This window comes from Staurois parvus, unplaced genomic scaffold, assembly GCF_062004578.1.
Source record: "Staurois parvus isolate SC_StPar_1 unplaced genomic scaffold, SC_StPar_1.0 ptg000303l, whole genome shotgun sequence".
NCBI lineage: Eukaryota > Metazoa > Chordata > Amphibia > Anura > Ranidae > Staurois > Staurois parvus.
In genome coordinates, this window is record NW_028318099.1 from 7,416,142 (window position 1) to 7,438,761 (window position 22,620).

Here is a 22,620-nt window from a genome sequence, read left to right on the forward strand (position 1 = left end):
CTCTATTTTTTCTCATCCTATTCCTGCTGGCAATAGTCCAGATTACTTACTGTAATAGATCTACAACCTTTGTAGAAGCAGTGCTCTGGATTTTCATAAATTCTGCTGGAAAACTAAAGCTCATGTTCACTCCACACCTTTAATTTCGGAGTGGTGTCTAACACCCGGTTCTATGTAGATGAATTGTAATGCCAGTCAGGGTGGCATCCGCAAAGGAAAGATATATTTCCAGAGTAATATTATGGAAGCATAACTATTGAAACGTGAAATTACTTGGTAAATTATTATTTTTCGTATATAATATTACATTGGGACTCCTGTGATTGTAGGCCTTTCTGTGTGTGTATATGTTGTAGTGTGTGTGTTCATTGTCCAATAAGCATTCTGGAGGAAGACAGATTAGACATGAGAAGCTGCAGTGCTGAACCAGAAAATATGTATCATCTTAGCTCTGCAGTATGCCTAAAGTGTAAATTACAAAACTGGTTGAATGGATTTACACATTTTTGAGCTGGTAATGTCTTTGAAACATACATGTATTTATGGTTTGTCTGGATTTTTGCTTTAAAGGTCATCACCTACTTCTCAGGGGACTTTGATCCTACTTGTTTTGAGAAATGTATTGCCACTGCTCACTAGGGTGCAAACAAGCTACAATGAATGGTTGCCTCTTATTAGAAGAAAACGTTTTTTTTTGATCTTTTGCTGGAGGTCTGCCTAACAGTGGTCAACTTTACGCACTATTTAGAAAACCTTTTTAAATAGTTAAGTCAATTATTTTCTTATAACAGCTCTTAAAGCAACTCTGTTTCTGGAATAAAAATACATTAAAAGAGTGACATTTAATGTCTTTCCTGCCACTGGAATATAAATGTATATGAAAAAGTGACATTTGATGCCTCCTCTTCCTTGTGCTGTCAAATTCTACTGTATTGAAAAGATAATATTGCCTAACGTGGTTCTAAAGGCAGAAGTTTTTTTCACCTTAATGCATTCTATGCATTAAGGTGAAAAAACGTTCTGCATGCATCACTCCCCCCAGCCCCCCTTATACTCGCCTGAGCCCAATCTTGATCTTGTGATGTGCATGAGAGCAGAGCTTCTCTCTCCGTACTCATTGGCTCAGAAACAGCAGTTGCTGTCAATCACAGCCAGTGATGAGGGAGAGGGGGTATGGCCGTGTCCCACTGCCTGTGTCAATAGATGCAGACAGCAAAACTTGGGAGCGAGTCTACAGAGCAGGTAAATATAACATATTTGTTATTTTAAAGAAAAAAACATCACCTTTTAGAATCATTTTAAAGAATCTTCAAAATCCAACATTTCAAAGAGTGTGAGTTTCCCGGTCTTCAACTGCATTCTGTGGTTTGACCCACCAGCATCTTAGTAACTACTTTGCCCTGTAATGATGAGTGCATAGAGAGACCAGGAATCCGACACTCCCAGAAGTGTATGATTGTGAAGATTCTTCAGGCAGGAGTATCTTTTCAGCATAGTGAAAGTTTGCAAAGTTATACTTCTTTGCAGGGGGAATTTATATAAATTTTATATTCCAGTGGCTGAGTTGAATGAATTGTACACACTGAAATTCATCATTGCTGCAGATCTGCGATCTGATGGAGCAAATCTTTCCACAGTTTGAAGGGAGCTAATAAAAAGAACCCAGGTGAGGGATTGAACTTTGGGGATTTACTTTTAAGTGACTAATGATGTGGTACTTGGCATTATGAGCATTTAACATTATAGTGGAATCATCTATCTATTAAGGTTTATGCTATAATGAACCGGAAGAGAGCCCAGAATAAAACAAACTTAGCACAAAAGAGCCTAAAGGACAGGCTGAGTGCAAGGCCAGAGTTAGCAGATTTTAATTTTTTTAAAGAATATAGTTTTATTGAAATATGCGGCACATTGACAGGAATAAAAAAAACAAAGCAAGACAGTTGAGCAGTATACCATAATGGTGATAATACATTCGATGTCTGAGCCCATCGTCAACAATACATGACAATCCACACAAATATGGCTCAGAAGAAAGGACAAAACAGAGACTATAAACAGTTGCGAGCTAAAACGTCCACTTTGGTGATTGCCCTAATTAGGTCCTGTTAAGGGATTGGCAAAGAGCAATCCAAGTACCAAAGTGAGTATGACATATTGTAGGGAGAATGTGAGATTTCATGAGAGTAAGACACCAACAAAAGTTGTGTTTGATGTAAACTTACCGTCAAGGCATTCTTTTTCAGGAAAGATTGGGGAATAGAAGAAGAGGATAGGAAGGAGTAGAGGAATAAGCTGTACAAGGGGAGAAAGAAAACTGGAGAGGGGGGTGTCCGACAGGGGGGTCAACCCAATGTACTACCAGGAGGTAAGTACTGGTATATAATGGCTTAGAAATAGCAATAGCGTTGGAGAATTAGAGAATTCTATCCATGGAAACCACAAGTCCCTAAATTTAGAAACATTTTCATTTGCCATGACTAATAGTTCCTCCATGCATATGATATAAGCAGATTTTTATGGATCCTTTTTTTCTGCAGTCTTCAACATTGATGTGCATTGTGCTTTCTCCCACTGAGATCTTCCCCTATGGCAGTTACGCTATTATGAAATAAGTAAAAAAAACATTTTCAGGCAAATATTGTACTAACAAAACAAAATATATATATTGGAAAATTCATACGTTTTACTTGAAGCTTTGTCATTGGAGAAGAAGAAATCAAACCACCTACTGTTTCAGCTGCTTTTTACTTCCTCTAGTGTTAAGCTGGTATTATTGAAGAAAATAAGGCATGTGACTGCTGGATCTAGATAGATGATTCTCTTTGTAACATATGACTGTACTCTGGATATATTAGTCACTTCATAGGTTGGATTTGCAAATGATTAATCTTAATACCAGCTTTTGATAAAAGCTTCAAAAACGACTTTATCCTTCCTGAAAAAAACGGATCACTCTCTGTTTTCTGAACTCATTACCGCATACAGAGAATTATTCATCAAGGAAAGCTACTATTATATATTTAAGTTGAAAGACCTTTTTTGTGTTGAAATTATAAATGCAGTTTTGATAGTGGATAATATACCGCAAGCTAAATATTAGTGTTACTTTGTACTTGCAGAGGGTTAATTTAATGATATAAACTAATAATGGCTTACAGCAGCAGGTTTGGAATGTTAGCATAATCAGGTTAATGAAAGAAATCTGATGGGTTGCTATAGGCTGTTGAACAGTGTACCTTATTACATACCTGGGGGGGAGGTAGCACATACTAAGGTAACAGTAGGCATGGAGAATAAAGAGTGCTAGCTGTTGAGTCATACTGCTTTTTAACTTTTGCCCATTCACTGCAACACAGAACCCCTCCACTTCTCTATTTATGGTCAAAGTAAAAATGTCAGGTTTTGTATTGTAGATCTTCTTGTACAAGCTGACCACATGTTAGTTTGGTTATACAATATTTAAAGTTTGCCAGCAAATATGCAGTATGGGGGGGTCTATCTGATTGGATCTGAATTGAAGGGATTGTTTGGACAGGCACTTACCCTGCATAGATGTTTGCAAAGCTAACTGTACAATTATTCTACAACCAGACTGTATCATGTGTGGTCATATTAGAATTTACCAAAATGATGTAATTTGAGAGCACCTAAACATTTTCATCAATTTGTATTGCATCAGACATTCCTCCTAACTACATAATTGTTGGTGGAGCTAAAGGCAATTGTATATTTAGATTATAAATATATGTGTGTGAACAGTTTAGGATGATTATCACACGAACCAGATGAAAATGGTAGGATTGGGGTTTCATCACATGTTTGTGAGCCATAGATTTTTACAGATGTTTACTAGTGTGCCTCAGAGAGAAGACCAGTGAGGGGGTGTCTGGGAGTGCTGATGATATGATGGGGTCTCCAGAGGGCATAAACAGGCTTGATTGTCTGGTGCAGTCATGTTTGTTTGTGGTACAATTAAAGCTTAACTCCACTTTTGTTAAAGAAAATTTCCCTCTGGGTGATCTATGTACATTGCAGGGATTTTAACAAACTTTGTTGCTGATTCCTACCTTTGGTTATTCTGAAGAAAAAGCTGTTTGTCTTTGTCCATGTGCAGAGTGAATCTGTATGGGAGTGATTTCATAATTATTAATCAACTGCTGAACTAGCGGGGCTTTAATGGCAGGGTCTGCATCCCTTTAGTTGTGATTTCCCTTTGGGAGTATGCACAAAAATGACATTTTTGTTGCAGGGGATGCCAAAATTGTGACTTGTATCTTATAGCAGACTTCTGGGAAAATCAGTGAGCCAATCACTCAAGTAAGAAATTACATTTCTGGTGGGCGTTCTGTATACTATCTGTGTACAAACTCCTCTAGGTTGCCATATTGAATTGTATTTTACAGAAAATTACAGTGCTGCAGATTGAAAAGGAAAGGTAATTTTTAATAATATTTGATTACAATATGACTTGTGTCACAAGTGTGTACGCTATATATTTTTATTTTGTTTGCTAACTTTTTTTCCCACGAAAGTGGAATTACCCATTAAATAACCATGGAATAGCTGTATCTTCCAACTGTTATAGGTACAGTACTTTACTAGTGATAATTTTAAATAGGGGCAGCTCAACTTTTTTTTTTTTTTTGCTGGTCTGGTCACTAAAATTTTCTTCTGGCCCAGGTCCGAATAGGGTGTCGCCATCAGAGTGCAACTTTACATCATGTATTCCCATCACATTAGGTGTGCCCATCAGAGTGCTCCTTTACATCAGTTGTCTCCATCAGAGTGCCCCTTTACATCAGGTATTCTAATAACAGTGCCACCTTAAATCAGGTATTCCTGTCAGAGTGCCCCCTTGCACTCAAAGTACCCCTTTCCATCATATTGCCCCATCAGAGTGCCCCTTTACATCATATTCCCCATCAGAGTGCCCCTTTACATCAAATGTGCCAATCAGACTGGCCCTTTCCATCACATGTGCCCATCAGAGTGCCCCTTACCACAGTATGTGCTCATCTGTGCCCCCTTAACATAACATGCACATCAGAATGTCCCCTTAACATAAAATGGGCCCGTCAGAGTGTCCCATAACATAAAATGGGCCCATCAGAGTGCCCTTTAACATAAAATGGGCCCATCAGAGTGCCGCTTAACAAAATGGGCCCATCAGAGTGCTGCTTAACATAAAATAGGGCATACTGATGGTCACATTTATATTAAGGGGCACTCTGATGGGCACATTTATATTAAGGGGCACTCTGATGGGTACATTTTATGTTAAGGGGCACTCTGATGGGCACATTCAGTGTTGTGCCCATCAGAGTGTACCTTGACATTAAATGTACCCATCAGAGTGCCCCTGTAAGACTACACCCTACCTTGAGGTCATACAGGAGCTGTGCAGGGATCCTTGCTGAAGGATGCTTGTGTACAGGCAGGGAGCTGGAGCCAGAGTGATAATGAGCTACAAGGAGCGGGGCACACACGTGATGTGATGTCACGTTCTCGTACCGCGGTCCGCCATTTAGTGACCGCTGCTGTAAACACTGCTAAAAGCCCATGTGTGCATGGACACAAAGGATAACATGCAGGGGAGTTTAGAGGCAGAAAGAAAACCCGCCAGGTGCCCCTAGGAGCAGCTGTAAAAACATCCAGTGTCCATGACGCCTTAATATGACACATTCTAATTTCATTTATAACCCTATTAGAAACCTATGCACAGCTTTTATTTATATTTATCACTACAGTACAGGTGCCATGATTTACACAGTGGGCCATACCAATAGATCTATATGGGATCATAAATACTACTGCAAGGAAGAGTTTCTGTAGTAACCAGTGATATTCCAGGTTTCATTTTTAAAGTTGTGTTAGGAAAGGACATAAAAATGAAAGATGAATATTTGCTATAGGCAAAATTACTGAGGTCTACCTGCAATGATAATGACTGATTTATATTTTATTATTTTAGACCATAGGCATAGGTTGTCTCCAATACAGGCAGCCTAAGTGATAAATTGAAAATGATCTTGTGGGAGGCCAAAAATAGTAGGCTCGGTGTCTTTTGTCATGATTTACAGAGTAATTCTGCTGTGTCAGCAGTTATCAGCACAGTTGCTGTAAGTGGCTTTACACTCGACAAGTCTCTTCATTTAGTCACCTCATCTGTCTCGTAGCTGACATGTAACTTGGTTAAACATGTATACTTCAGTCACTTACTCTGTGGACACAGTCAGGCAGTGTGTCAGCACCTTTGAACTTCCTACAGAGATTTCTATGAGGTTCCAATTAGGAATGTGCTAACGCTAAGGCACTTTATCTTTAAGGCCTACTGACTGGCATGAACGTTTCACCTCTACATGGACACAGATGGGATCAGTAATGGAGAGCCCTCTGTGCTTGACTGACCTCGTGTCTCTTAATTTACTGGGAAAAAAAATTGTATGCTTTTATGCAGAGGGGAACCGTGCTGTTTACACTGTACATGGAGTATAGACATGTTTACAAAGTATATAGTATTTTTATATTATTAACACGTAAATGCATTTATAAATTGCCAGCGATGTTTAAATTGCTTTTGATTTTTTAAGTGGAAACCTCTTTCTGGTTGTGAATAGTAATCATTAAGGTATTGCAAATTCTACCTGATTTCCAGGACATAAAAAGAGAAAAAAATCAGGAGCTGGCAAAATCTTCCATTAATGAATTTGTTGCTGAATGGAAAAAGAGAAAGCAGAGGCCAGTCCGTGTCCAGCTGTCAGATATAATACAGCCCTGGCCAAAGGTTTTAAGAATGATACAAATTAATTTTCACCAAGTCTGCTACTTCATTGTTTTTAGATCTTTTTGTCAAATGTTACTATGGTATACTGAAGTATAATTACAAGCATTTCATAAGTGTCAAAGATTTTTATTGACAATTACATTAAGTTTATGGAAAGAGTAAATATTTGCAGTGTTGACCCTTCCTTTTCAAAACCTCTGCAATTCACCCTGGCATGCTGTCAATCACCTTCTGGGCCACATCCTGGCTGATGGCAGCCCATTCTTGCATAATCATTGCTTGAAGTTTGTCAGAATTTGTGGGTGTTTTTTTGCTCACCCACCTCTCAATGGGATTAAGGTCAGGGGAGTTTCCTGGCCATGGACTCAGATTGTCTATGATTTGTCTCACAAGTCACTTAGTCATCACTTTTGCCTTATGGCAAGTTGTGCCATCATGCTGGAAAAGGCATTGTTCATCACCAAACTGTTCTTGGATGGTTGGAAGAAGTTGCTTTCTGAGGATGTTTTTGTACCATTCTTTATTCATGGCTGTGTTCTTAGGCAAAATTGTGAGTGAGCCCACTCCCTGGGCTGTGAAGCAACCCCTCACATGAATGGTCACAGGATGCTTTACCGTTGACACGACACAGGACTAATGGTAGCGCTCACCTTTTCTTCTGAATGCCCCAAACAATTGAAAAGGGGATTCATCAGAGAAAATGATTTTACCCCAGTCCTCAGCAGTCCAATCTCTGTACCTTTTGCAGAATATCAGTCTGTCCCTGATGTTTTTCCTGGAGAGAAGTGGCTTCTTTGCTGCCCTTCTTGACACCAGGCCTTCCTCCAAAAGTCTCCGCCTCGCTGTGCATGCAGATGCACTCACACCTGCCTGCTGCCGTTCCTGAGCAAGCTCTACACTGGTGATGCCCCGATCCCACAGCTGAATCATCTTTAGGAGACGGTCCTGGTGCTTGCTGGACTTTCTTGAGCGCCCTGAAGCCTTCTTCACAACAATTCAACCTCTCTCCTTTTGAAGTTCTTGATGATCCAATAAATGGATGACTTAGGTGCAGTCTTAGTAGCAGCAATATTCTTGCCTGTGAATCCCTTTTTGTGCAAAGCAATGAAGACTGCATGTGTTTCCTTAAAGATAAATTAATATTTGTGTCATTCTCAAAACTTTTGACCAGGGCTGTACAAATATGGAAGTTGTTTTACTTGCCAATGGATTTGTATTTATGTCCTTCCAGTCCTGAAATTTACACAGCCCTGTCTAGCAAGACATGATTTTTCTTTGAATTTTAGTAACACTCAAGGCTAGTTTGCACTAGTGTTGGCCTTTTAAAGAGTGATCCATGGTGAATTGCTCCTCAGAGAGCAGTTCTAGGTGGTAAGGATGCATTATGTCATCTTCTCATGGCTCATTTTAACTTCTGACATACCAACACTACCATGCCTAGGTTCAGGTGAATGGGTTTTGTTTCAGGTGGTACTTGCCTGCCAAGTTCAAGAGAAGGGATAATTTTTGCCATAGGGACCAGCCAAGATTCGAACCATCAAGGAGCAGGCTGATTGTACCCAGTTTGTTGTACAACTTCGGTGCAACCGATATGTTGAATCTTGCATGTGATCATTACCAGCAGCTACAGCCACTAGTAATAATCACTGTGTTTTCCACCGCGTGCATCTCCTTCCTCTCCTCAGTGGGAGGAATACCAGTGATTTTCTTTCCTTCAACCCAAGCAGGAAAGAAAACTGCATCATCTATGGCCTGTCTAAGGGTCACTGGTAAAGTCATGGCTCAACCATTTTTTTTTTTTTACCATCCCCCAACTGCAAGTGTAAACTAATCTTTAAAGGTCTTATCTCTCTCCAACCTGCGAATGGAGAGGAAGCAGACTAATGAGCTCATCTCTCTGCTCTCTTCTCCTAATAGCAACCTCCTTGCACATAACTGATTCTCTTCTTTTTCTACTCTGCTATACAGGGACTGTAAGGGGCTGATTCGAAGTAAAATTGACATGCTTACACTGTTTGCATTTATAAACATACATATAATGATGTATTAATGTATACAAAGCTGCATCAATGTGTGTCTTTTATATCTGCCCGACATTCAACTTTAATTCTGTAAATTTATATTCAGCAAAGGGCATAACTTCTGCAGAAGCCATCTGTAAAGTCTGCAGAATAACAGTTTTATCAATCACTCCTCTGCAAGATTATACTAACTCTTTTTCCACTCTGCTAGTACTGAAAAACAGTCCCACTGTATTCTTTCTTATATGGGTTTGTGTATAGATAGCTTTCATTAGGGTAAAATCTGTGGGGAGGAGTTTTGTTTACTTTTCATTGACCTCGGCAGCTTGTTTAGCGTCATTGCTTGAAAATACCTGAAATCCATTTAGAATAGTAAAAGCAAGCAGAAAACACAAGCGCTCTCATAATCAAATGATAAGATCACATCCTGTGGGCATTTGTGTTGTACGATTACCAGGATGGCTGAAGAAAAATGGAGAAAATTGCACAGACCTTTGTGAAGCAGCAATTGTTCATATGTCTCTAGAATTCCTTGTAATCCTCAGGGGAGGGAGGTAACTATATATGTGCTTTATTATTGATGGAATAATATACCGGATTAATGGGAATGTTCTGCCAGCAGTGAATGCGGCTGTGACATTTACAGGCAGACGATAGTGTGTACATGAACACACACATCATATACTGTATGTATGTACAACATCGAGTGGATGCAGCAAATATGATTCAGTAGCTGTTTATTCAGTGTACCCGTATCAGATACATCCAGTAATAAGATATGTTTAGGTTTCATTATAACAGGTTTTTGAAGAACCGCTTGTGCATATGTATAAATACATACATGGCTGTAAATCCATTTAGCATTAGAAGCAGGGAATCAGGCGCTGGGAACAAGGAAGTCTTGTGTTTCTTTCGCTTTTACCTTAGTCATGGCTCTCCTCTGATACAAGAAACATTTCATTCCACATTTCCAGCTCTTGGCTCGCAGCCCTTGACCAGCTGTGTGAAATCTATTTCTGCCGTTGTTTTGCTGCCAATTGCTGAGCTCAGAAAAAAAAGAGACAAAAAAATGGTTCCATGTTCTGTAAAATGTTTTAGAGTAGGCCTGTCTAATTGGGTGGTTCCACTTACTTGCAATTGTGTTGGATATGCTGAGTCCTGTAGTTCCTCAGCAGCTGGAATTCTGAACATTGTATAAAAAGGCAGTGTTTTATTCTGTGTGGGTGGCGGTTGACCACATATACAGTGGATATAAAAAGTCTACACACCCCTGTTAAAATGTCAGGTTTGTGTGATGTAAAGAAATGAGACAAAGATAAATCATTTCAGAATTTTTTCCACCTTTAATGTGACCTATAAACTGTACAACTCAATTGAAAAACAAACTGAAATCTTTTAGGGAGGAAGTAAACATAAAAAACTAAAATAATGTGGTTGCATAAGTGTGCACACCCTCCAATAACTGGGGATGTATCTGTCATTTTAACAGGGGTGTGTAGACTTTTTATATCCACTGTATAGGGTAAACAGTGCAGACTTGAAGTATACGTGGTGGTGAACCCTTGCCTTGTAAAACAACCCATTCAGTTTAAAACAGAAATGCAAAGCAAAACATTTGTATGTGTATGTATATGTGTGTGTGTGTGTGTGTGTGTGTGTGTATGTATGTGTATATAGAATATATATACACACACCTTTTTATTTATTAATTTTTTTAAGTGATTACATGATCTCTGGTCTCAACTGCATAAGGGGCTTAGAGAGCTATAGGTAGAGACTGCAGGGGTGTGTGACAACAGGAGGCAGAGAAACAGCAATACGCTGATCTTCCCAGTGATTAGCTGTGCAAGAGGGGGTGTGTCCAAAATTAAAGAAATAAAAAAAAAATTGTGAATTTTTTTTTCTTTAAATATACTTTCACCTGTGCAGTACAGCATCATCAAATAACTAGTGGGGTGGTGATCAGGGACACAGAATGGTGACAGTATGAAAAAAAAATTCAGATTCATAGTACACATTGTACTTCTTTGGGGAAGTGATCAGTATTTTTATTTTATTTATTTATTTATTTTTTTTACACATGATTACTTAAAGCTAAGGATTTCTTTGCTATAAGCAAGCATTTACTTTAATTAAATAAATTCATTCAGGTTTTTTTGTTGTGATTGGCCACAGTTAATCACATGACACAGATGGGCTGTGATTGGCCCAGTCTGTGCATGTGATCACTGTGACCAGTCACAGTTAGTGCCACAATTGTATACAATGAATGGCATGAAAGGAAGCCATCCATTGTTTATAATTGTCATATGACTTGTTGTGATTGGTCACAGCAGGTCACATTATATTGGCAACGGGCCGGTACACAGATCTGTCATCGGCTGTGTCCGAGGAACATGGCCGGTGACAGATCTCACCACAGCGCAGTGCTATCTGGGAAGGATGGCATACGACACCCACCCGGATCGACAAGAGTCCTGCGCGGCCGTCATTCTATTGGCTGGACTGGAACAAGTTAATTTTGTATATGCATAATGAGATATGTATATTTGATGGTGTGGTGGTGCTTCCGTGCCTACCTTGGTACAGCAGGCACACATCAGGAATATGAAATGTTAGGGTAATATACACTTTTAAGTGCTCAATTTTTTCTAATTGTTACACTTAGGCCATGGACTGAAGGATTCTGCAATACATTTTTTATTGCATATATTTGCACAACACTTACTTTGTGTTGACAGTCACCAAATTCACAGTGCTCTGTGCCACATCCTTGAACATCCAGGTAGGGAAGTGCACACTGTACGTCACAGGGGACCAGTCAATTAGACAGCTCAGGCTGAGGCTGCTGTCAGTCAGCCTACTAGAAGAAAGGAGGAGCAGGAGAGGGGCGTTCCGCTGTAGACTTCTAAATGTGTGGACACATAGTTGTAAAGAGACTCTCCAGGAGCATGCCCACAGAGGTGGCTCCATGGGCTCCTCAGAGGGATGGAACCACCCTAAAGCTAGAAGTGGGGGAAAGTCCATTTTAACAGATGGAATACAACACAACTGCAGGAAAGAAAAACTACTTCAAAAGAAACAGCACACCTTGAAAAGTTCTGTGGTGTTCAGCACTATAAGCATTTTTCATTAAAGGGTTTAATGGTACTTTTATGCATTTGCTTCTTTTGTTATTGCCTTCTCTAATATAACAAATTGTGATTTATCATTTTAAAATGTCATGATTTTCTCTACACCATTAACACAGCCCCACCCCCCTTTTCTATTCTAAAGGCAAAACTTTTTTTTAAGTTTTGGCTGGAGCACAGAGGGATTAGAATGCTTGTCAATTTTTATTGCTGTCTGTGCCTCCAATAATGAGATTCCCCCTCTCTGTTTGTCCGATTTACCATTAGCAGTGAAAGCAAAAGAAAATCCCACATTTTGGGCTGTCTCCAGAAAAGTAATAAAAGGGAAATCTACAAATGGTGACCTGGGTGTGCCCAAGGAATTCCCTTAATTTGCAGGGATTTCCTCTCACTTCCTGTTTGGCTATGGGATAGTAAGTGAAGGTAAATCTCCACAATGGGCTACAGATGGCGAAAAAAAAATCTGACAGTGGTTATAACCCTCCCTTGATCTATCTAACATATAAAAAAAAACGTTTTGCCTATAGTTCTACTTTAAAATCCTAGATGGAAATCAGTTCTTAGTTGACACAGAAACTAGTGTCCCCATTGGAAGATTTCCCCTCTGTTGTTCTTGTCTTTCAGTGCCAATGACAATGATCATTAGGACAGGTAGTGAAAGTGACTCTTCTGAACAGTGACATAGACAGCAAAAGAAACCTGAAAGAGGTTCTAAGCCCCCAAGACTCTACACAAAAAGAGAAGTTTTGGATTTACATACACGTCATAGTGCATGCATTCCAAAGCTGGCCTCTTATCAGCATTCGATAGGAACATGTTCCCAGCTGTTGAATATCTCTTTCCATTGGAATACATGCATTGCAATGTAAAAATATTTCCAGGTGGCTACAGAGCATGTTAAATTAAGTTATCCTATTAGGCTGATAATGAGGATTGTGAAATGTACTTCACTTACTGTGGGTTTTAAACATTTTAGATGAGATGAACAGGGTGAAGTATTTTCTTGTGCATTGCTAGAATGTAGAGCTTTAATGAGCCCTAAAATGCTCTCTGCTGCTCCATGGGCCACAGCGGTCATAATGCTATACCTTTGTTTGAGCACAATGTGTTTTAGCTGTTGTCTTTTTACTATTTTCAAGTAATATTAGCATTGTAGTGGTTGTCAGGATTTGATCTCTGGCCTATAATTACACACAATGTCATTGACTTGTGAGACATCTTTTTGCTACGTAGTACTAAAGTAATTGAGTTTATGAGACATTTCACTGAAGCATACACTTTTATTTGGTTTTTACCATGCAACAGGGTCTGTGCTGTATCATGGGCTTATCTCTGTGTAGTTTAACAGCTTCACTTTAGAAACAAACCTTTAAGAGGATTATATTACATCCTCTCGGCCCCTGGAGGTTGGAGAAATACCTGTACCATTTGATATAGGGGAATACATGACACTCCACTCATCCTTCAAGATTAGCCAAAATTCCAGGCCCAGACCATGTGTGAGTCATTGAAGTTAGGCAGGGGTCAAGGTAAGTAATCCCTTCAAGGTCTCTACCGTAAAGTAAATTTTTTATGTTACCCATTTTGACAGAAATCAAGTCCAGTGGAACTGATTATTCCATGCTCAAGTTTTGGTTGTATGAATCCCCAGCTAGATGGCATTGGTAAGATTTAATTGCAGTAGTCTTTGTCCTCACAGCGCCCCCCGCAAACCTGTCAAGTTGTGTGTTGGTTCTATACTTTAGAACAAGGGCATCAAACTAGCATCCCTCCTGCTGTTGCCAAACTACAATTCCCATGAGGCATTGCAAGGCTGACAGTTACAAGCATGACTCCCAAAGGCAGAGGCATGATGCAACTTGTAATTTCGCAAACATCTGGAGGGCCACCAGTTTGAAACCCCTGCTTTAGAACGTTTATTAGAGTAGTGTGACTCAATCATTTGGCTTTGTAGGGACCACACAAAAGCACTGGATATTCTGGTTGAGATAAGTCCCTAAGAGATGTAAAAAAAAAAAATACATATCCATAACCATGCACAATTTAGTGTGCATCTATCCAAACCTGCTTTGTTTATAGTTATGAATATAGTTTGAAGGCTTAGAATCTCTGGCAGGTTTTATTGGTGCATGTGTCCCTGTTGTGGCAATTCACCATTCTCCTTGTCATGTCAACTATTCTTACCAGAACCAAAAAGCAATGGGAAACCCCAAATTTTACAGTTGTCATCTGAACAGATAAGGAAAATCTAATAGTGACACAGATCCTGGGTGATCAGTGTTCCCTTTCACCTTGAATAGATTTTTACTTGTTTGCAACAGGAAAGAAGGATAAAGCTCCCCACTGTGACAGACAGGAAAAAAAGAACATGATAGCAGTTCGAATCATTCTCTATTCTATTCAAAGCACATGCAAAAAAGTTTTGGTTAAAGATACGCTTTAATATTGGTATTGGCTAGAGCAGTGGTCTACAAACTGCAGCCCTTTGCTTGCCTCTATCCGGCCCTTGGGGTACTATTCCTCCCACTGACACAAACAAGGAGGCACCATTTCTTCCACTGGCACCAACTATAGGGCATTTTTCCTTCCACTGACACAAACTATAGGGCATTTTTCCTTCCACTGACACCAATGACTGGGCACAATTCCTCCCACTGATATAAACAATTAGGTACTATTCCTCCAACTAATACCAATAATGGGGCTCTATTCCTCCCATTGACACCAGTGATGGGACACTATTCCTCCCACTGTCACCAATGATGGGGCAATATTCCTCCCACTAATACCAATGACTGGACACTATTCCTCCTTCCACTCACTACAAGCACTATGTCATTTTTTTTTTTTTTACTCCTACTGATGCTGGGACATTTTCTGCTTCCACTGACCACTCTGGCCCTCCTAAAGTCTGAAGGACAGTAAACTTGTTTAGAAAGTTTGGAGACCCCTGGGCTAGAGTTTTTCTTTGAGCTCTCCTGATCTTTTAGACTTAAGCCCCATATACACAGGCTGATTATTGTTCAACAGAAAATGACTGACATTCATCCCATGTGTACAGCATCCTGGGCCGGCTTCTGTCAAAGGGGCATGACCGAAAAAGGTCTGCCAATCAGAATACAATAGCGCAGTGGGGGACATCGCTATACTAACACCGCTTGTGTTCGTACAGCGATCTGGCAGGTTTTTTTTTTTTCGATCAGCTCGCAGGGTTGCAGAAATAAAAAACGGATAGAGTGTATTGGACTTTATTCCAGTTATTTGCCCTCAGACAAGCATGTATAGGTTTGTCAGTATGTGAACCGGTATATTTTGTAGCAGTACTCAGCAATTCACTATCTGATTTATTCAATAGACAAGGAGCAAAGTACAGCAGTCCATAGTAACCAACAGGCATTCATTTTGTTTTGGCCATAGTAAGTGCTTTTTCACTTTGGCATTTCCCAGTGCAAGAACAGAGTAGTTTGCATTATGTCCTATGGCTTTAGTTCAGTAGTTAAAAAAAAAAAAAAAGCATTCAAATAAAATAAAGCAGTGCATGTTAACCAGGCACACACCCAGCATGTGTGTATTGTTCAGTGGGAATAGCCCCGTAAGTATCTGTGGGTTATTTGTTTGCACTGTGTGTGTGTTACAGAGAAAAGAATTTACTACAACTTCTCGTGTTCCATTCCTATGAAAATTATATATACACAGTTATCAGAGCATGTATAGCAAAGCAGTAGATCTGCACTGGCAGTAGTCCCATAGATTGCGTTATTATAGCCATTCTGGCAGCAGCACAGTTACGGTAATCATCTGCCATATTCTGCCTTTTTTTCCCCATCTTTATTATGTAAACATTAGCTGTAATATTGCAGCAGGAGGCAGGTCTTTGGCAGCCATATATTATTTTGGTAAGCCTTCATAGAGGGAACAGTTTACAATTTCAGCAGCTGTAACATGTTTAAACTCAGTTTGTAATGGGATCTGAGGATGAATATTCCCCATGGGCTCTGTTTAGCTTCATTACTGGCGAGCTGCCAATCCTTGGGCTAGAGAACATTATTCTCGTCTCTTAGCACATGCGATGTCAGAGCATGCTCTGTTAATGAATTTTATTTTCAGAGCTCGCTGTCCTAAGATACTGCTTTATCACACTTGTTGAGCTGCTCTAAAACATTGATCTTATGATTCAAACCACTCCAAAATGTGCCTACAGTATGTGAGTGTGGAATACATGTTTTGTCAATAACGTTTTTTTCTTTCTGTAACGTAAAGCAGGAATGTAACTGCATGCTACTAGCCCCACGCAAAGCCATTAAGGACCCAGGATTGCCTGCTCTAGCAGGATTATGTAGCTGCCCTATAACTATTAAATGTTACATACATTAGTAAAAGCCTTCAACGTGATCATTCTCTGACCCTTGTTGTATATAGATTCTGGGACAGTAAAGCACGTGTTTAGCTTTACAGAGAGAATGCCAAGTGTCGTAGACCTAGCATAAATGCCCTTTAAGCTTCATGCACAGGGGTGCTGGCTGCCACAGTCTCCACTCTGTCAAAGTACAAATTCTAAGCTGCACTCCAAAGCTTAGCTCTTTTTGTATTTGATTTTTTTTTTTTTTTTTAAAGACTGCATACATTGATGTCTCCACCCAAACCCAACCTTCCCTTGATGAGTTTTACCATTGCTGGTTTGCTCACAAGGCTATCCTTGTGCTGAGATGATTTTTTTTTTTTTTTTTTTGCATTGACATACAGTTTAATGTATGTCTCAAGGATTCCAGGATATTTCCTTTCAAGAAAGAATAAACACCATGTGTATTTCCAAAATGTTTATGGTATCTACAGAAAGTAAACTTTAAAAAAAGAAAAGGCTAAAAAAAAAAACCCAGTAACAGAAAAAAATGTTGGGAAGAAAAGGTCTATTTTCTATACACAATGCAATGACAGCACATAATTTAGAGGAGCCCATGATCTTTTGGTATAAATGTAGGTGATTCAGATGTTCCAGGCCCATCCTCTGTACTCTGTCAGGTGCTATATAGTAGGCTCACATGCTAGTACGTCTCTTTTGATAAACCTATTAAGTGTATGTTCAGGCAAAATATTTCATACACTCAACTGTTTGTTCCCCTTCCATCTCCAACTTCTTGTTGATTCTACCAAAATGTCCCCTTCTGCAGCACTTTTTAGGGGGTGACAAAGCTGCAAACACCCTTCTTTAGTTTTAACAACGAAGTCACCAGCGCCCCCACACACTCTCACTCTTCTTCATGTCAACTGGGTGACATAGCAGGGAGAAGGGCACCTCCTCCTTGTGACGAGTGTGATGCAAGTGTCTGCATGAAGAGGTGGCAGGGGGGGGGCAGACAATAACATGACTACTTTAAAACGATTCCAAAAAAAGTTTTTATCCTTAAAAGTTTTGGTAAATGAGAGATAATGATGTTGGGCTATCCATGCACTTTTTATAGATTGCCTAGACAATATACTTTAAGCGAAAACACACTTCCAAAAATGGCTAAAATGTTAGCAGAGCTTTACTTCCACTAAATTAATTTGTCTTTAAAACAACAGAATGTTCTCTATAGCAGCACTCATATTTTGAAGTCGCTGAGTTGTGCATTAATCCTACAGTGAGTCATTAATCATGGCAAATGCATTTGGAGGCAGAAGAAAAAGAGAGAGATCATCATTGAAGTTGAAACTGAGAATGTAATATAATCCATCTCTTCTAATTATAACACAGTTATGTTCTCCTTTAAGATCAAGAAGTAAGGACTGCAAAACAGATTATAAAAAAGAACATTGTTTGATGTGTCATCTATTTGTCAGAGATTTCAGTTGCCTGTAAAAAAAAAAAAAAAATGTTTAATTGTGATCAGCACATGTTATGTTGGAAATCCTATTGTGGTGCTTGTACAATTTTTTTTATTCCTTACGTTTTGGATGATGATGTGAGAAAACCTATTATTCTCAGATGTTATTGTCCTTGTTTTATGGATTACAGTGTGTTATCTGGAATATTTAGACATTTTTATAATACACTGGATGTAATTTAGAATATCTGAGATAAGGTAATATAAACCTGTTTTAGATATGTGTAGGCTCCATTCCTGAAAATGCAGCTTGTCTTTGTCATGTTAATCCTTTTGGCTTTAGTCATTTTTTTGGTTACTGAACCTGGTATAAGAATGGAGATGAAAAGTCTTGACTCCACTTGCTGCATACTTGTACTTGGTAATTTCAGCAATAATCAGACAGCTAGCATTTTCAGAAGCTGATCAGTAATGCGAACCACATCTCTTGACAAGTCCTATCAGTCAATCTGATTTTCAAAGTCAGCTATAATTATTCTAAAGCAGATTTACAAAAGAATAAGAGGATCCTGTAAGTGTAGTGGAACCACATATGCTTCCAGGTGTTCACAAAGAAGGAGGCATCTTTGTTTTATTGATAAACATATGGGCATTATTATAGGGCAGTGATCTCCACACTGCGGCCTGAATGTGGCCCTTTGCTTTCTTTTATTCAGCCCTTGGGGCACTATTCCTCCCACCAATACAAGGCACTATTTCCCCCACTGATACCAATGATGGGGCATGGATTACCCCCCCATTGATCCCAGGGCATTTTCTACTCTCACTGGCCACAGTCCAGCCCCCTCAAAGTCTGGATGACAGTAAATTGGCCCTTTGTTTATAAAGTTTGGAGGGGGACCAAACCAAAAGAATATTTGCCTGTTGATGAGATGTGGCATAGCATTTAATTAGCATGGTCTTGATGATGTAACAAGGGTAGACATTAACATTGGTGCTGGTGATGTAACAGGCGGTATGGATTGGATAGGTGTTGGTGATGCTGATGAGAGCAGAAAATGAATGATTGGTGTTGTGATTAGTGAGGTCTTACAATAAAGACAAATGAACAGCTGTGCTTGTGGATATAAGCATTACTGACTGATGAACTTCATCTAGGTGACTCCTTAGCAGTATGCTTGATCAAAGGATGCTACATGTCAAAAGAAAGCGCCAAAACAGCCTACTTGTTCAGAGGCCTTTTGCAGTCTATATCTGCCAATGATTTGGTCAAATGTTCTGGAATAACACATACAAGTTAAAAAATGAGACCCACTAATTGTTTAAATACTATAGGGTTAATTTACTAAGGGAGTTGAGAATCTTCACTAAATGAATTGTAGCCTAGTTCACTTTGAATAGCCAATCATGTGTACATAAATTAAACAGGAGTGATTTTTTTTTTTTTTTTTACGTTGATAAAAGAAGTGAATCTTACCTTCATTTGAATCAGTGGTCCAAACACAAGCTATCCTCTTTACACATTGCATACATTCAGTCTGTACTTGGTTTGCCTGTGAAGAGAAAAATTGGACATTTCAAAATAATTTAGTATTAAATATTTCCATTAAAATGAAGCAAAACAATCCCAGGCGATTACAGGATGGGGAAATACTTTGAAGTGTATGTACAATAACTCTTCACATATATGAATGAGGTAACTAATCTTTTTGCTTCAATCTATAGATTAATCCTGCCGTATGAAAGGTTTCTCAAAGGAGAGGAGGACAAGCCACTACCTCCTGTGAAGCCTCGGAAACCTGATACCAATTCTCCAGACGTGGAGGCAAAAAACAAAATGTGCAGCAAAAAAGGGGTGAAGTATGAAGGTTCAAAGACAAAGAAAGAAAAGGATTCTGATGGTAAAGCTGAGGAAGCAGAGGTAACTGTTGATTCCCTTTAATCATATAAGTAACAAACGTGGCAATTTGGGAGCAATTCAAATTTGTAACTTCTGATCCTGACAAAACTCTGCAGCTGTTGAGGAAAATAGGATATCTATACATGGAGTTCAGCTGCTATGGAATATGGCTAATTCCAACACAATTTGGAACATTATGATCTGTGTAAAGTGATTTCAATCAATCAAGATAGTGGGAAAGTTACATTTCAGTTTTGTAAGGTAGTGATTATTGTATTATTAAAAGGTAGTTATATAGTGGCAACAATTTACGCAGCAGTTTACATTTACACTCATCGGCCACTTTATTAGGTACACCTTGCTAGTGCCAAGAAAATATCCCCCAGACCATTACACCACTACCATCCAGCATGAACTGTTTATAGAAGGCAGGATGGATCCATGCTTTCATGTTGTTTATGCCAAATTCTGACCCTACCATCTGAAAGTCGCAGCAACTAATTTTCTGATTCTCCTCTGACATCAACAAGGCATTTTCGTCCAGACAACTACCGCTCACTGAATATTTTCTCTTTTTCGGACCATTCTCTGTAAACCCTAGAGATGGTTTTGCATGAAAATCCCAGTAGATCAGCAGTTTTTGAAATACTCAGACCAGTCTGTCTGGCACCAACAACTTTGCCACGTTCAAAATCATTTAAGTGCCCTTTTTTCCTCATTCTGATGCTCGGTTTGAACTTCAGTAAGTCTTCACCATTTCTACATGCCTAAATGCATTGAGTTGCTGCCATGTGATTGGCTGATTAGCAGTTTGGGTTTACAAAGGTGAACAGGTGTACCTAATAAAGTGGCCAGTGAGTGTAAATTGTACGTTCACATCAGTCCCTGTCCTCAAGGAACTTACAAGCTAAGGTTCCCAACTCATATTCATACATACATACACATACTAGGGCCAATTTAGACAGGAGCCAATTAACCTACTAACATGTTTTTGGAGTGTGGGAGGAAACTGGAGTACCCAGAGGAAACCCACGCAGGCACAGGGAGCACATGCAAACTCAGGCAGGTAGCGTTGTAGTTGAGATTCGAACAGACTACTCTAATGCTCTGCACCAAGGCCCATTGGAAGCCCCTGCCCAACATGCATTGTCATGTTGATGTGTATAATGGGTAATATCCCCCCCCCCCCCAAGACTTACTTGTGACTAAAAGACCAAAGGGTGTGGGATGCATAATACAGTAGTTAGAGGAGGGGGCTAAACCAGATGATGGCTTCTTCCTCAAATTAAACATTTTCCTTTACATAATCTGATTACTATGGGCAGAACATATACCCTGGGTTCATGAGGGTGTTTCTAACCAGGCATATAGGCTTCAGCAGTTTCTAGCAAAAGCAGCCTGTAGCATCAACTGTTAAACAGTAGGAGACAGCTAGTGTTACATTATGGTTTTTTTTAGTCATTATATTTGACAGAAAATGACATTTCATTTCGGTGTTATTTTGTACAAAATGTAATGTACATTTATAAATAATAGCATAGCAGTTAAACAGTATACAGCCAAGTACTGGCTGTGCTCTCAATATGAATGAGAAAGGTTACAGAGAAAAATCATTTCTGAAAAGAAAGGGCAAATAAATCTTGTTTATGGATCTTGGTTTAAGTCTTGCATTACAGAAAAGAGAGGAAACACCTGTAAGGGATAATTAATCAAACTGTATGATGTTTAAAGTAGGCCTCTGGTTAAAAAAACCAAAAACTTTTAAACCTTACTGTAGTAGTTATTTTTTTTTTGTAATATCTTTTCTAAGTATTCATACATTTCTGTCACTGAATACAGTCCTATTTGGTGATGAAGAAGATATGCATGCTTGGTATATGTTGTCTTTTTTTATATCCCATTTTAATTAACATATCAAATAATTCAGTAGGATTTTGACCAATGCACCTGTGGTTCCGGAACTATCTAGCCTTTTTGGAACGTTCATATGCAAGTTTTCAGAGCAAAATGAGACACCTGTTTTAGGGCATGTTCAGGAGAGAAACCCGCATTCCATGCACATTTCCTCCACTGTGTTTAAAAAGAACTGGGTGTGCGATCTGCTGCAGATGTCAATGGAATCTTAATGATTCCCCCCACATACAGTTTGAAAATGTACTGTATTTACCTGCACCAGACCACATGACACCACAGTACCATATGATCCGGACACAGTGCATTTTTAAAAGTAGTGCATGCACTACTTTTGGTGGGATCCAGTGTGATTCTGATTTGAACTGGCACTCAAAGCTGACAAACAGCTAACTGAGAAATGCACACAAGAGGAGTATATATGTTTCAATTAAACACAGTATATCACTATATAAGTATTAGGTGAGTATCTATTTTTTAACAAATAACCATCTTTTTTTATTGCTAAATTAAAATGTTAAATGCACTGTTGCATAGTTAATCTGGTTGAAAAAAGACACAAGTCCATGTAGTTAAAAAAAAAAAAACATATTGCATCATAGCAAGAAGTCCTCATCCCTCCATATAGCTTTTAAGTTCAAATATTTGTAGTGAATCAAACCAATATGTATTTGACATCTTAGTTCAATAAATTGGGATATGGAGATAATATTCTCTATGTATTTCTTGGATTAGCAGTCTGTCTCATCAGTGGGTAATTGGATGAGGTAAAAATTGTAATGACGTGGTGTAAATTAATGCCATTAGAAAAACAAAATCCACAAAATGTGTTTATATTGTGATGTTACACTTGCAAAACATATTGATACTCACACCCCATGATTAAAGCCCAACTCCAGGCACAAGAAAAATGTACCATACAAGTGGGACCCCCACACACTGCAAAGGTTTAAAAGTTACCGTATTTTTCGCTCCATAAGACGCACCTAGGTTTTAGAGGCAGAAAACAAGAAAAAAAATATTCTGAACCAATGGACTGCAGACACAGTGCAGGAGATGACCAGAG

The 22,620-nt window shown here is 39.0% G+C and overlaps 1 protein-coding gene across 2 annotated transcripts in view; it reads left to right on the top strand.

The window, feature by feature from the left end:
- Positions 1 to 22,620, top strand: part of ARID5B (AT-rich interaction domain 5B) — a 392,920-nt gene that overhangs the window by 361,283 nt on the left and 9,017 nt on the right. For both annotated transcript variants that reach the window (XM_089683203.1, XM_089683204.1), the window contains one exon: positions 19,469 to 19,664. In XM_089683203.1, coding sequence (XP_089539329.1) covers positions 19,469 to 19,664 — 196 coding nt within the window. The remainder of the gene's footprint in view (positions 1 to 19,468; positions 19,665 to 22,620) is intronic.